At 50.6% G+C, this 16,169-nt stretch overlaps 1 protein-coding gene across 1 annotated transcript in view; it reads right to left on the reverse strand.

Annotated features, from left to right (window-relative positions):
- DNAH2 (dynein axonemal heavy chain 2) overlaps positions 1-16,169 on the reverse strand; it is a 2,538,822-nt gene that overhangs the window by 911,193 nt on the left and 1,611,460 nt on the right. The window contains exon 49 of the mRNA XM_086946066.1: positions 4,857-5,052. Within this exon, the coding sequence (XP_086802192.1) occupies positions 4,857-5,052 (196 nt within the window). The remainder of the gene's footprint in view (positions 1-4,856; positions 5,053-16,169) is intronic.

A 16,169-nucleotide genomic window follows, 5' to 3' on the forward strand; every position in this document is an offset into this window, starting at 1 on the left:
CAGTCACGCAGGGGCTGAGCAGCTTGCACTGGCCTGTGGCTCTGGGTGGAACGTTGAGGGTACCCCTTCCGTAGCCACGACAGGGGCAAAAAGCAGACTGTGCAAGGTGGGTGGAGGAGAGGCCCAAGCACTTGGCTGTAGTCTGAGAGTCCTTGAAGCACTCTAGAGCGTGGTCTGTTTTGTCGCCGAACAGGCAACGGCCATCAAAGGGCATGTCCATCAGGGTAGCCTGAACAGTCGACCTCAGCCAGGCGTAGCGTTGAAGGGCTACCGACGTTGAAATCATTCTACCTAGCGAGTCAGCTGTCTCCAGTCTACATCGTATGGTAAACTTGGCTGCATCTCTCACCACGTTGACTGCACGTGAGAGCACAGCCTGGGCCTCCTCCAGATACTGGAGCAGCACCTGCGCTACCTTATCCCACACGGAGCGGGTGAAACAGCCCAACAGACATGCAGTGTTTATCGACTACAGTCCCAAGCTGGAGAAAGAAAAAATCTTCTTTCCAAGATGGTCCAGCTTTTTGGATTCCCTATCTGGTGGAACATTAGGGAATGCGCCTTTGGACGTCAAGGCTTGGATCACCAAGCTCTCAGGGCAAGGGTGTTGGGAAAGGAAAGTGGGGTCTCCCAGAGCAAGGGGGTGGCGTTGGCCAATCATCCTATCCACAGTAGCCCCTGTGTTGGGCCTGAACCAGGTGCCCAAAAGGATGTCAGTTAGGGCTTCATTGAATGGTAGCAGGGGCTTCGAAGAGATCGTAGTCGGTTGAGGCACCTCGGTCAGGAGGTTAGTCCTGACTGCCACCGGAAGTAGCTCGAGAGCCTCGGCCACCCTACACCACTGCGTAAGAAGCTCCCTCCCCCATAGCTATGGTACGAGGAGACAACATACCAAGATCTGGGGAGGTATCCAGACCACTGGCTTCCCACAACTCCTCTCTCCAGTCCGGTTCAGCCACCTGGTCAGCTAAAGGGTCTCCAGACCCCTCCAAGTCCTCCTCACCCTCCTCTGGTTGCCAATCTGGCTTGAGAGGAACACCAGGGTAGAATAGGGGTACAAAAGTATCCATCGGCGCCCGATCAGGCATCGTCGACGTCGGTCCGGCTCTGTGTCAAAGTCAGGGTGAAGGGCGAGGTTGACGCCAGTTGGGGACACAATCAGCATTTGCTGCGAATGTGGTGCTGGTGGAATCAGCGCCGGAGAGGTGTTATCAGGTTGACCGGAATCAATCCAGGCCAGGATCTAAGGGGACCCTGTGGTGCCGAGGCCGAATCCAACAGGGTCGAAGACCCACTGCCCCCAGCCAAGTCCACGGGGCCCAAAGGCGCGCCAGTGGAGCCGGGATGCCCAAAGATGGCATGCACCTCTTCGTAAAAGCTTCGAAGCTAGGCAGTGCTCTGCACGCGGAGCTGTGGGACGGCCACCATCCACATCCCTTGAGGCATCGGCCGACAGACGGGGAGAAGTCGAAGAGCGACGATGCTTCTTCGACTTCTGCTTGTGCTTCCACTTGCCCGAGGAGTGCGAAAACTTCGAGGACGAGTGATGGTGACTCTGCGACCGGTCCCTTGACCACCAGAGGGACCGGGACCTTGAACGGTGTGGAGCACACTGCCAGGCTCGAGAAGCTTTCGGGACCACTACCAAAAAGACTTCGGATTCATGGTCCGGCAGTCAGAGGGGTTGTGGTCACGCTTGAGGCATCACAGTCACACGCGGTGAGGATCCCTCACCGACATCAGCTTTTTGCACGACCCTCAAGCCTTGAAACCGGGCATCTCTAAGTACACCAGGAGTTGAGGACTCAAAAACGGTGTCAACAAAAGTCGCAAAAAGATATGTCAAAAAGGGACTGGAGGTACCGCTCTCTCTGGATCTGCACTGGCTGGCGTGGAAAAAGAAAGATCTGATGTCAGGGCGGGAGGGAGGCGTCTAAGAAGCTACCGTGACATCATCCCGGCGATCATGACGCCAACTGCGAACGCGGAGCCGACAGGCGCCACCTTTCGATGCGCAGAGGAACTGATGACGAAAAAAATCTCCAGATCCATTCTGACGCCTGTGGGTAATTCTAAAGGTAAGGAATCTATAACTAATTGTTTCTTTCAGATACACAGTGACTGCAGCAAAAAGTGGGGGTAACCATGGAAGCAGAATCTACTTTCCTACACCATCTAACAGACTGTCTCCCATGAGCACGAAATTTGCTCAAGCCATGACTCACCCACAGAATCCAGTTCCAGGTGCTCCACGTTCCTGCACCAATCTGCACCCGACTCCCACGGACCGAGTTCTAGTGGCCTAACACAACAAGGAGGTCTCCCCAGCGATCCTGACCTAGGATCTGGTGATCCCCGCCCTTCCTCAAGCTCGAAGACGACGCCTGTGGCCTCAACCTGAACAATCCCCAGACTGTGACCGGAGCTGGTAAGAAGAACCTGATGCCAAAGGACAGCCCTGCACTCGACACACCATGGCCTTGGGTGACCCAACCAACGGTGTACAGGCATCCCCCAAACGCCTAGCTTACCTCTCCAGCTGGTGGTTGCCTCCAGGAAGTTTCCCTACCCGAGCCTGCAGTGTTTTTCGTGAACCAAAGAAATCCACTGACATCCACTGGGTCCCCGACGTCACCATGGCACACTCATCCAGCCTCCCCTGTGCCACTGATGGTGCAGCTCTTGTGCTGATTGTTGGACTCTGCAGTGCTGATCCTAACCCCAGGAGCTTTGCTCCCAGAGTCAATTGGCCTGCTCGTGAGCAGTCCCTGACCAAAGGCCCCTTAGCCCCATGGGGGCCCTTGCACTCTGCACTCAGCTGCCCCAGTGCCACTGGCGTGCAACTTGAGTGGCAACCTAGATCTTGGGGAACCTTGGTCCTAACCCTCAAAACTCACACTCAGGCACTGACTTTGGGTCAGACGCCGGAGAAGGTTGCGTCAGCATGACCGCCGCCGTCCTGGATCCAGTATCGGATACCCAAGGTCCCACCGGTGCCGTTGCCTACGCCGTCGAATCTGATGGGCACCCTGCCGACTCTGCAGAGGCCGAAGGCTCACCAGAGGAGTCTACCCACTCAAACATCAGGCATATGGTCTCATAACACACCTTAATTTGAGTGGGGGTCGATCCACCTCCCGGAAATGGAGGGAGGGCTGGAGCCGGCCCTGGCTCCACATAACGGTGCAAAGAGCGTCGGTTTGTCTTACCTCTTTTGTCAAAGGACGACAGTCAAGGTGAAGACAAAGTCCGCTTGGGATTCTGCTACTTCTTGTGTCTCTTACCCGAGTGTCCTGAGGACATCAACTGGGAGGAAGAGGACTTGTGGCTCTGGCAGCAGTCCGGCGACAACCTCTTCTTCAATCGGGACTGGGATCTCCACAGACTCTCACTGAATGGTGTTGACTGCCAGGCTTCAAGGAGCTTCATAGCCTGCTCCTGCAAGGACTTCGGAGCCATTGTTCGACAGTCTGAGTACGACTTCGAGACATGGTCGCACTTGAGACACCAAAGGCAGATGAGGTAGGGATCGGTAACCAACATGGCGAAGTGAAAGGCGCCACATGGTTTAAAACCTGTCTTCCTCAAAGACATCCCTCGACAAATGATGGAAAAACAATGAAGTCGACAAAAAAATTAAAAATTACAAAAAGCGACAGAGGGGTAGCTTTTCCCGGATCGGCGCTCAACTGGCACAGAAAGAAAGCAACTGCCATCCGCGCGCATGGATGTCGCCTAGATAAGTGACTGCGATATCATAACCGATGCTAGTGATGCCGACAGCATCAAATAGAGCTGAGTAGAGCTGAATGGAGCCAACCGATGGCGCGCAAGGGGTGTTGCTCAAGCAAAAGTTTCCAGATCCAGCCTGACGTCTATGAATTTCTACGGTAAGGAATCTGCAGCTAGAATTCTCTATTGGATAAGGAAGTTTTCAAATTAAGGGCAGTTGTAGGATCTTGTACTAGGGAATGAAGAGCCCTTTCCACTCTCACTGAAAGGTACAATGTTCCTGTAAACGAGAAAGGTTTGGATGTCTTTTTACTATTGAAGCTACACAGGTTAAACAAAGAACACAAGAACTTGGGACCCTTGAAGAAGTCAGATTCATCTCCATTGAAATATACTGTACACAGATTCTGTTGACCTTCTTGGGATTCAGCTCATCTAGCCTTATGTACATCAGAATGCCTAAAATCTGTTTGGAGTGTTTCAATAAAGAACAACAACCATATCAAGTTTGAAGCAGTGATATCAAGCATGACCATGCATCAGGGAAGGCGACCCTGATACTGGTACAGAGATGCTGAAATGGGTAGCTCGTTCTGTATCAAATACCTGTTACCTAGATGTGGCATGTCATGATCTACTACAAAATCAATAAACTTCTGCAATACCTAATACCTAAGGAAGACATGTAGGCCTTATGAAGATAAGCTGCAGAGAAGAAACTCATGTGATATGTATTTCCTAAAGCTCAGCTTATTATAAGTTTTTAGTGTCAAAATGAAAAGCCGTTCCACAAAAAAGTTATAGGACACAGATATTAAGTAAAGTATAAGGAGAAAACTGCTGAAAATTAAGAATAACCATTTTTTGGAGAACTTAATTTTTGGTTCTCCCTTCGGTACAGGCCTTTCCAACCAATTAAGAAGGATGGAAAGGCAAGGCTGACTTGATACAAATAACTTAATTTTATGGTGTGTATGTGGGTGTATGTCTGTGTGTGTGTAATCCTCTCCAGCATCAGATCTTTCATGGATTGACATGCTATTTCAAACATTCCCCAGCATTCAGCTACACACCATCCCTGCTGTAATACCCACAAAACAGGCTGTACTCCAGATGTTTCTTACCTGAGCAGACATGTTGACTGTCAATACAGCCCACCTGAAGTCCAGAGACTGAAGCACACCCTGAGCAATGGAGGTTTTACCTGTCCCCACTGGACCTACCAGCAACACAGGTGTCTGATTGGATACCAAGGCATTTACAATGAAGTTATAACGGACTGTATCCACAGTTGGAACAATGATTTTATAGAACGGAGCACTAGAAAGGGAGACAAAAGAGTAAGTTCTGACTAAGGAACAAATAAAAGCAAGCAAAACACTATGAATATAGTCAACAAGCATTTCTATTTAAAGAGACCTGTCCAGCTAGAAAATGTGAAAAAGGAGAACTCAGTTTGATTAAAAAACAAATCGAACACTTGCGTCATTTATTTAACTGTACTTTTTCTTTATTGTAACCAAGGACAACTTGGGCATCACATCACTTTACCAAATATCACAATAGGCTTACTTAAGAGTATTGCAGTACTGTAGAAGACTGGCTTAGTATATGGTGCACACTTATTTAAGTGAAGCACCTTGCACTAATCCAGACAACCCTTATAGTGATTTTAGTGGTCTTAGATAATCATAGAAAGCTCCATAAGTGATGGCTGTGGAGAGCAGACTTCAGGCTTAGTCTAAAAGTAGTTTTAAGCAGTTTGCTTTACCAGAACCAATCATATAGTGTAGTTTAAATGAAAAATAACCACACAATGTATTTATAAAAAGAAAATAAGTTACTTACCTGTAACTACGGTTATCCAGTATTGGTATCTTTCATAAATTCACATGCCTGAATCATTCCCAGTCGTCGAGATGGGAGTCCCTCAGTAAAATATTCAAGCAGCTCCTTAAATCCTTCATAGGCTATAATGTCCCCAGGCAATCTAATCAGTAGTCTATCCATGTCCTTTTTGAAAAAGGACTAAATGTTGGCATACTGCCAATAAGCTGTTAGTACCTCATGGAAAACTCCCAGCAGAGGCCAGTTCTCCTTAGATTTTCAAAGCACAAGTGGGAAGTAAGGATTCCAAAATTCAATGAGAACGGAATACCCGGGAAGGAGGGTGGGTTTCATGTGTATCTATGAAAGATACCAGTACCATACATACAGGTAACTAACTTCTTTATTTATCCAGTATTTGGGTATCTTCCATAGATTCACATGCCTGAATCAGAATAGCAAGTAGTACCATGAAACTGTTCTGTCGTTAGCAGACGGTGGGAGACATGTAACTTTAAACTCCCAATGCTATAGACATATAACAGAAATATTTCTAATAAACATTTCAAATCTTGCATGAAATGTAACTTTAAACTCCCAATGCTATAGACATACACCAGAACGATTTCTAATAAACATTTAAAATCTTGCATAAAATGCTTGAGATAAATCTTAAAGTCACTGACAAACTGGTTACTTACCTTCGGTAATGCTCCCTCTGGGGATTCCTGTATCTAAAAGCAGATTCTTCACATTCAGAATATTCCTTAGCCACCACTTCCAATCTGGAAGACTTAATTTAAGTGCTTTCACGCATCACTAGGTGGTGCCATGCAACACTGCCCCAGAAGTGAAGAAGCATATAAGCACCACCGCTGTGTGCTAACGCACAAGTTACTACTTGTGTAACAATATATCTGTAAGAGACATTAGTTAGTGATAGATTCCTTACCTTAGAATATCCCCAGGCGTCAGACTGGATCTAGAAAGTTTTGCTGGCAGTACCCCTGCGCGTCAGTAGGTGGTGTCCTGCGGCTCCGCGTCCGTCGCTGGCGTCGTTAGCGCCGAGATGACGTCACAGAGACTACTTAGGCGCCACCCATGCGCACTGACGTCAGTTCTGTGCACGACTTTCCGCGCCAGGAACGCAGAGCCATGCAAGAAACCAACTTCTGGTGCCATGAAACTAGGGCCCTGAAAGGGATGTCCTTAACCCTAGTAATCAGTTCGCGGAACGGGGAGGATGGGTGGGGCGGTAAGGAATCTATCACTAACTCGATATCTATCACTCCCTCGACACCGATCGTCGCCTGGTTGACGACGGTGGAGGGGCCTTTGATCTCGACGCCGACCGTCGCCCGGTTGACGGCGGCTGAGTCACATCTCTCGACGCCGATCGTCGCCTGGTTGACGACGGCGGAGGGGATCTCGACGACGGAATTGGATCCTTCGACGTCGTCGACGTACCTTTTCTTCTTTTCGATGGCGAGCCCGCCGTCGACGGCCTTTTTGATGCCAAACGATCCACCAGTGGTTCTTTCCTCAGCGCCAAGCCTGACGCTGAGGCTGAAGGGATGGAGGACCTGTGTTTTGAAGATGTTTTAGTCTTCTTGGAACCCTTCTTCCCCGGAGACCTTCCTCTGGATGACCTATGAGCCAGGTCATAGATGTAAATTCTCTCCCTGTCTTTGAGAGTTCTTCCTGACAGGTGCTCGCAGTGAGGACAGGTGCCTGGATCATGTTCTTCAGGCAGACACAGGATACAAACATCGTGGTTGTCGGATTTTGCTTTCTTGTTACCACAAGAAAGACACTTATCAAAAAGTGAAGGCATTTTCCACTGAAAAAGCCCAGTAAACTGACTTAAAAAGGCAGTTCCTTACTTGAATAGATGTAAAATGTCAAAGTAAGTGAAAAAGTTGTTCAAAGTGAAGCCATTTTCTGTCAGAAAACAGAAATTAGTGGAGCTGTGTAACCAGGATCCTTCCTGAAGGAGCCGGAAAGAACAACTGACCTAACTGTCACCCCTGGGGCATGATGGTATGCAGGGGTTCATGAGTGCCTTACAGGCACAGTGTCAGCTTATTGCTATTCAGCTACAGGTTAGCTTTTCAGTCTTTTTAGACTGTGTGTTTGCAATGCAGCCTGGGAGCTTTCTATGCTTCCAGTGAGTTATGAGAATTTCTACTGCTTTCTGAGCATTAAAACAGTTTCTAAACAATCTTTGGTGTTGTTTCTCATGTTTCTAATGCTGATTATTCATGTATGGTGGAAATTCTTCACAGCATATTTCAGCTCTGATGTTATTTGGCTGCTATTGCATGTTTATATATATATATATATATGTTTATTTATATATATATATGTATATATATGTGGGGCACATATAATATAGTGTTCCCGGGGCCCCGCGCATGGGCGGGAATATTCTAATGCTTATGACTATTGATGAGGATCCCCTGGAGTGTGTGTTCCGGTTGGGGATGGGAGAGGGATCTGCCATTGACCCAATCGCGATCCGTGAGCCACCACTGCAATTGTCGTGCAGTGCCCTCTGAGATCTGGACATGATCGGACAGGTTGCTCTGATGCAGTGCCCACTGCACAGCCCGCATATGCCATCTGGCATGTGGTACTAGTAGGATGCAGGAGGCCATCAGGCCCAGGAGCCTAAGGGTCTTCATGGGATAGAGGCTGAAAAATTGGAATCATAGCCTGAATATTCCGGACTCGCTGTTCGGGAGGATAAACCTGAACTTCGTCGAATCCAGAACCGCTCTGATGAAAGAGAGCTTCTGAGAAGGTCTCAGGTGCGACTTCGGCACATTGATGGAAAACCCCAGCAAATGCAGGAGGTCGGCCGTAGTCTGGAGGTGGGTGACAACTGCCTGGAGCGAGCCCGCCTTCAACAACCAGTCGTCGAGGTAGAGGCAGACGGACACACCTGACCTGCGCAGATGAGCTGCAACCACCACCATCACTTTTGTGAACACCCGAGGGGCATTGGAAAGGCCGAAGGGGACTACGGCAAACTGAAAATTCTCCTGGCCTACCGTGAACCGCAGGTAACGCCAGTGGGCGGGCAGGACGGGGATGTGAAACTAAGCGATTGACGTTCCGAAGTCCAAGATGGGGCGCAGGCCCCCCTTGTCCTTTTTGGGGACCAGAAAGTAGTGGGAATAACAACCACTCCCTACTTCCGGCTCGGAAACGCACTCGAAGGCACCCTTGGCCAAGAAGGCCGTGACTTCCTGCTGGAGAAGCACCAAGTGATCCCCCGACATGTGGAGGAGGGATCACTGGACATGGCTGGAGGGAAGGACTAAAAGGGAAGGGAGTAACTGCAACACCCACTTGTCCGATGTGATATCACGCCAGTGGGGAAGGTGGTGGTGGATCCTGCCACCCACCGGCGTGGGGTGCTCCACAAAGCTCGGAGTAGGAAGGTTTGGAGGTAAAAACAGTGGGGGCGGAGGTAGACTGACCCCCCACGCTGATTCCTAGACTCCCCCCTGCGGAAGCCGCGGCCGCACTGAGGCTAGTTCTGCGCATGCTAGCTGAAGGAATGTGCCTAGGCGCCCCTGCCGTGGCCACGAAAGGAACAAAAACCAGGAGTGGCCGGGCTCTTTGCAGACAGACCCAAGGACTTGTCTGTGGCCCGCGAGTCCTTAAAACACTCCAGTGCACTGTCGGCCTTATCGCCAAACAGGCGAGTGCCATCAAAGGGCATGTCCATGACCGAGCTCTGGACATTGGGCGAGAACCCAGTAGAACGCAGCCAGGCGTGGCGACGCAGCGCCACAGTCGTAGAAATCGCCATGCCCAACGAGTCACCAGTGTTCAAACCACACCGAATGGTAAACTTAGCCGCATCCTTACCCTCAGCAACCGCTTGGGAAAAAACAGCCTGAACTTCCTCAGGACACTGAGATAACACCTGAGCCACGGTATCCCACACCGCGTGGGAATAGCAGCCTAATAAGCAGGGAGTGTTCACCGACTGCAGCCCCAAGCTGGTCGAAGAGAACAACTGCTTATCGAACTGTTCCAGCTTCTTAGAGTCCTTATCCGGCGGAGCCGTGGGAAAAGCACTCTGCGACGTCGAGGCTTGGATGACCAGACTCTCAGGTGTCGGATGAGTGGCGATGAAGGCAGGGTCACCAGGGGCCGGAGGGTGACGCCTGGCGACATTCTTATCCTCAGGGGCGCCCGTGGCTGGCCGCGACCAAGTGCCCAACAGGACATCGGTGAGGGCGTCATTGAAGAGAAGCAGCGGCTCCGACGAAGTAGACGCCATCTGGAGCAACTCGGTGAGGAGGTTCGTTTTGAGTGCCACAGTAGGAAGGTCTAGGTTGAGGACCTCAGCAGCCCGACGGAGCACCATTGTGTAGGAAGCCCCCTCCTCCATCATAGGCGGAGGAGAGGAAAACCCTGGGTCAGAAGAGACACCGAGGCCGCCTGTGTCAGCCAGAGCGTCCACCCAGTCCTGCTCGGAGTCACAATGACCTTGCAAGAGGGTCCTCGGACCCCTCCCAATCATCCTCTGGAGCCGGGGGAGGGACAAACGGCGTCAGAAACAGAACCGTGAATGGCAATGCAGATCCCAAGCAGGAACTAAATGGACTGGAACTGGGGCAAGAGCAGAACGAACAGCACCCACTGGGGCGCCGGTGGCGGAACCGAGGGCGGCGCTGGGGCCATAGCTCGACAGTCCCGGTAGGCCCGGGAGTCGTGGTCGGTCTCCAGGCAGTAGAGGCAAACATCATTGGGGTCCGCCACCGACATATTGCGACCGCAGGCCTCACAGGACTTAAAGCCTGGCATTCCTAAATGCACCAGGAGAAAAAAGGGGGGGGGGGAGACAAAAGAGTGGTCAAAAAGTGAATAAGGTAAGTGCTCTATCCGGATCTGCGCGTGCTGGCGCGGAAAAATATAGAACTGACGTCAGCGCACATGGGTGGCGCCTAAGTAGTCTCTGTGACGTCATCGCGGTGCTTACGACGCCAGCGACAGAAGCGGAGCCACAGGAAGCCACCTACTGACGCGCAGGGGTACTGCTAGCAAAACTTTCCGGAACCAGTCTGCCGCCTGGGGATATTCTAAGGTAAGGACTCTATCACTAACGTGTCTCTTTCAGATATCAGTTTCTTGCTTTACTCTCTCCAAAGCCTCAGATGCAGAGCACAAAACAATTGGAGGTACGAGTATGGACATCTCGAAATTGGGTAATGATGAATCTGGTAGAGCCATTTGTAACTGTAGATTACTTACCTTAGAGTTTCCCCCAGGGGTCAGTCTGAATCCGGAGATATTTTCTTCAGCAGTACCATACGTGTCGTTAGGTGGCATCGGTCGGCTCTGCGTTCTTTGTTGTGGGTACTGGGATGACAAAGCGGAACCTACATAGACGTCGCCCATGTGCACTGACGTCACTTCTTAACACAAATTCCATTCCAGTATTGCAGAGCCATGAAATACACTGACCACTGGTGCGTCAAAACTAGGGCCCTGTATGGGAGTACCTCTCTCTACAAATCAGTTCGCAGATGGGTGAGGCAGTAAGGAATCTACAACTAACATACGTCTCTACCAGATACATCATTAACTAAGGTAAGTAACTTGTACATTTGGTAGAGACTGCTAGTTTTAGATTCCTAACCTTAGAATAGATACCCCAGCAATACCATCCCTGGAGGAGGGTCTGTGAACCAAGGTCAAACCAGAAAATCCTGAAGGACCGACCGGGCAAAGTACCCATCCCTCCGGACCTGGCTGACCAGGCAGTAGTGTCTGGTAAACGTGTGCAAGGATGCCCACGTTACTGCCAGACAGATGTCAAGGATTGGAACTCGACATGCTAATACTGTGGATGGTGCTGTTACTCTGGTCCTTTTTCACTAAAGCATAGCACATTTAAATGCAAAGGATAACCTATCAGGAGATGGTCTGTTGTTGAACAACCCAACCTTTCTATGCACCCACATAGCCAATGAAGAGTTTATCATCCATGTCAAAATTATTTTCTGTGATCACATACGACCCTACTCCACATTGTTCATTTATGTACCACATCGCAGTAGTGTTGTCTGTCAGTACCTGAAACTTTAAACTCCCAATGCTATAGACATATAACAGAAATATTTCTAATAAACATTTCAAATCTTGCATGAAATGTAACTTTAAACTCCCAATGCTATAGACATACACCAGAACGATTTCTAATAAACATTTAAAATCTTGCATAAAATGCTTGAGATAAATCTTAAAGTCACTGACAAACTGGTTACTTACCTTCGGTAATGCTCCCTCTGGGGATTCCTGTATCTAAAAGCAGATTCTTCACATTCAGAATATTCCTTAGCCACCACTTCCAATCTGGAAGACTTAATTTAAGTGCTTTCACGCATCACTAGGTGGTGCCATGCAACACTGCCCCAGAAGTGAAGAAGCATATAAGCACCACCGCTGTGTGCTAACGCACAAGTTACTACTTGTGTAACAATATATCTGTAAGAGACATTAGTTAGTGATAGATTCCTTACCTTAGAATATCCCCAGGCGTCAGACTGGATCTAGAAAGTTTTGCTGGCAGTACCCCTGCGCGTCAGTAGGTGGTGTCCTGCGGCTCCGCGTCCGTCGCTGGCGTCGTTAGCGCCGAGATGACGTCACAGAGACTACTTAGGCGCCACCCATGCGCACTGACGTCAGTTCTGTGCACGACTTTCCGCGCCAGGAACGCAGAGCCATGCAAGAAACCAACTTCTGGTGCCATGAAACTAGGGCCCTGAAAGGGATGTCCTTAACCCTAGTAATCAGTTCGCGGAACGGGGAGGATGGGTGGGGCGGTAAGGAATCTATCACTAACTCGATATCTATCACTCCCTCGACACCGATCGTCGCCTGGTTGACGACGGTGGAGGGGCCTTTGATCTCGACGCCGACCGTCGCCCGGTTGTCAAGCCTGACGCTGAGGCTGAAGGGATGGAGGACCTGTGTTTTGAAGATGTTTTAGTCTTCTTGGAACCCTTCTTCCCCGGAGACCTTCCTCTGGATGACCTATGAGCCAGGTCATAGATGTAAATTCTCTCCCTGTCTTTGAGAGTTCTTCCTGACAGGTGCTCGCAGTGAGGACAGGTGCCTGGATCATGTTCTTCAGGCAGACACAGGATACAAACATCGTGGTTGTCGGATTTTGCTTTCTTGTTACCACAAGAAAGACACTTATCAAAAAGTGAAGGCATTTTCCACTGAAAAAGCCCAGTAAACTGACTTAAAAAGGCAGTTCCTTACTTGAATAGATGTAAAATGTCAAAGTAAGTGAAAAAGTTGTTCAAAGTGAAGCCATTTTCTGTCAGAAAACAGAAATTAGTGGAGCTGTGTAACCAGGATCCTTCCTGAAGGAGCCGGAAAGAACAACTGACCTAACTGTCACCCCTGGGGCATGATGGTATGCAGGGGTTCATGAGTGCCTTACAGGCACAGTGTCAGCTTATTGCTATTCAGCTACAGGTTAGCTTTTCAGTCTTTTTAGACTGTGTGTTTGCAATGCAGCCTGGGAGCTTTCTATGCTTCCAGTGAGTTATGAGAATTTCTACTGCTTTCTGAGCATTAAAACAGTTTCTAAACAATCTTTGGTGTTGTTTCTCATGTTTCTAATGCTGATTATTCATGTATGGTGGAAATTCTTCACAGCATATTTCAGCTCTGATGTTATTTGGCTGCTATTGCATGTTTATATATATATATATATATGTTTATTTATATATATATATGTATATATATGTGGGGCACATATAATATAGTGTTCCCGGGGCCCCGCGCATGGGCGGGAATATTCTAATGCTTATGACTATTGATGAGGATCCCCTGGAGTGTGTGTTCCGGTTGGGGATGGGAGAGGGATCTGCCATTGACCCAATCGCGATCCGTGAGCCACCACTGCAATTGTCGTGCAGTGCCCTCTGAGATCTGGACATGATCGGACAGGTTGCTCTGATGCAGTGCCCACTGCACAGCCCGCATATGCCATCTGGCATGTGGTACTAGTAGGATGCAGGAGGCCATCAGGCCCAGGAGCCTAAGGGTCTTCATGGGATAGAGGCTGAAAAATTGGAATCATAGCCTGAATATTCCGGACTCGCTGTTCGGGAGGATAAACCTGAACTTCGTCGAATCCAGAACCGCTCTGATGAAAGAGAGCTTCTGAGAAGGTCTCAGGTGCGACTTCGGCACATTGATGGAAAACCCCAGCAAATGCAGGAGGTCGGCCGTAGTCTGGAGGTGGGTGACAACTGCCTGGAGCGAGCCCGCCTTCAACAACCAGTCGTCGAGGTAGAGGCAGACGGACACACCTGACCTGCGCAGATGAGCTGCAACCACCACCATCACTTTTGTGAACACCCGAGGGGCATTGGAAAGGCCGAAGGGGACTACGGCAAACTGAAAATTCTCCTGGCCTACCGTGAACCGCAGGTAACGCCAGTGGGCGGGCAGGACGGGGATGTGAAACTAAGCGATTGACGTTCCGAAGTCCAAGATGGGGCGCAGGCCCCCCTTGTCCTTTTTGGGGACCAGAAAGTAGTGGGAATAACAACCACTCCCTACTTCCGGCTCGGAAACGCACTCGAAGGCACCCTTGGCCAAGAAGGCCGTGACTTCCTGCTGGAGAAGCACCAAGTGATCCCCCGACATGTGGAGGAGGGATCACTGGACATGGCTGGAGGGAAGGACTAAAAGGGAAGGGAGTAACTGCAACACCCACTTGTCCGATGTGATATCACGCCAGTGGGGAAGGTGGTGGTGGATCCTGCCACCCACCGGCGTGGGGTGCTCCACAAAGCTCGGAGTAGGAAGGTTTGGAGGTAAAAACAGTGGGGGCGGAGGTAGACTGACCCCCCACGCTGATTCCTAGACTCCCCCCTGCGGAAGCCGCGGCCGCACTGAGGCTAGTTCTGCGCATGCTAGCTGAAGGAATGTGCCTAGGCGCCCCTGCCGTGGCCACGAAAGGAACAAAAACCAGGAGTGGCCGGGCTCTTTGCAGACAGACCCAAGGACTTGTCTGTGGCCCGCGAGTCCTTAAAACACTCCAGTGCACTGTCGGCCTTATCGCCAAACAGGCGAGTGCCATCAAAGGGCATGTCCATGACCGAGCTCTGGACATTGGGCGAGAACCCAGTAGAACGCAGCCAGGCGTGGCGACGCAGCGCCACAGTCGTAGAAATCGCCATGCCCAACGAGTCACCAGTGTTCAAACCACACCGAATGGTAAACTTAGCCGCATCCTTACCCTCAGCAACCGCTTGGGAAAAAACAGCCTGAACTTCCTCAGGACACTGAGATAACACCTGAGCCACGGTATCCCACACCGCGTGGGAATAGCAGCCTAATAAGCAGGGAGTGTTCACCGACTGCAGCCCCAAGCTGGTCGAAGAGAACAACTGCTTATCGAACTGTTCCAGCTTCTTAGAGTCCTTATCCGGCGGAGCCGTGGGAAAAGCACTCTGCGACGTCGAGGCTTGGATGACCAGACTCTCAGGTGTCGGATGAGTGGCGATGAAGGCAGGGTCACCAGGGGCCGGAGGGTGACGCCTGGCGACATTCTTATCCTCAGGGGCGCCCGTGGCTGGCCGCGACCAAGTGCCCAACAGGACATCGGTGAGGGCGTCATTGAAGAGAAGCAGCGGCTCCGACGAAGTAGACGCCATCTGGAGCAACTCGGTGAGGAGGTTCGTTTTGAGTGCCACAGTAGGAAGGTCTAGGTTGAGGACCTCAGCAGCCCGACGGAGCACCATTGTGTAGGAAGCCCCCTCCTCCATCATAGGCGGAGGAGAGGAAAACCCTGGGTCAGAAGAGACACCGAGGCCGCCTGTGTCAGCCAGAGCGTCCACCCAGTCCTGCTCGGAGTCACAATGACCTTGCAAGAGGGTCCTCGGACCCCTCCCAATCATCCTCTGGAGCCGGGGGAGGGACAAACGGCGTCAGAAACAGAACCGTGAATGGCAATGCAGATCCCAAGCAGGAACTAAATGGACTGGAACTGGGGCAAGAGCAGAACGAACAGCACCCACTGGGGCGCCGGTGGCGGAACCGAGGGCGGCGCTGGGGCCATAGCTCGACAGTCCCGGTAGGCCCGGGAGTCGTGGTCGGTCTCCAGGCAGTAGAGGCAAACATCATTGGGGTCCGCCACCGACATATTGCGACCGCAGGCCTCACAGGACTTAAAGCCTGGCATTCCTAAATGCACCAGGAGAAAAAAGGGGGGGGGGGAGACAAAAGAGTGGTCAAAAAGTGAATAAGGTAAGTGCTCTATCCGGATCTGCGCGTGCTGGCGCGGAAAAATATAGAACTGACGTCAGCGCACATGGGTGGCGCCTAAGTAGTCTCTGTGACGTCATCGCGGTGCTTACGACGCCAGCGACAGAAGCGGAGCCACAGGAAGCCACCTACTGACGCGCAGGGGTACTGCTAGCAAAACTTTCCGGAACCAGTCTGCCGCCTGGGGATATTCTAAGGTAAGGACTCTATCACTAACGTGTCTCTTTCAGATATCAGTTTCTTGCTTTACTCTCTCCAAAGCCTCAGATGCAGAGCACAAAACAATTGGAGGTACG

This window comes from Lissotriton vulgaris, chromosome 12 (genome assembly GCF_964263255.1).
Source record: "Lissotriton vulgaris chromosome 12, aLisVul1.2, whole genome shotgun sequence".
Taxonomy (NCBI): Eukaryota; Metazoa; Chordata; class Amphibia; order Caudata; family Salamandridae; genus Lissotriton; species Lissotriton vulgaris.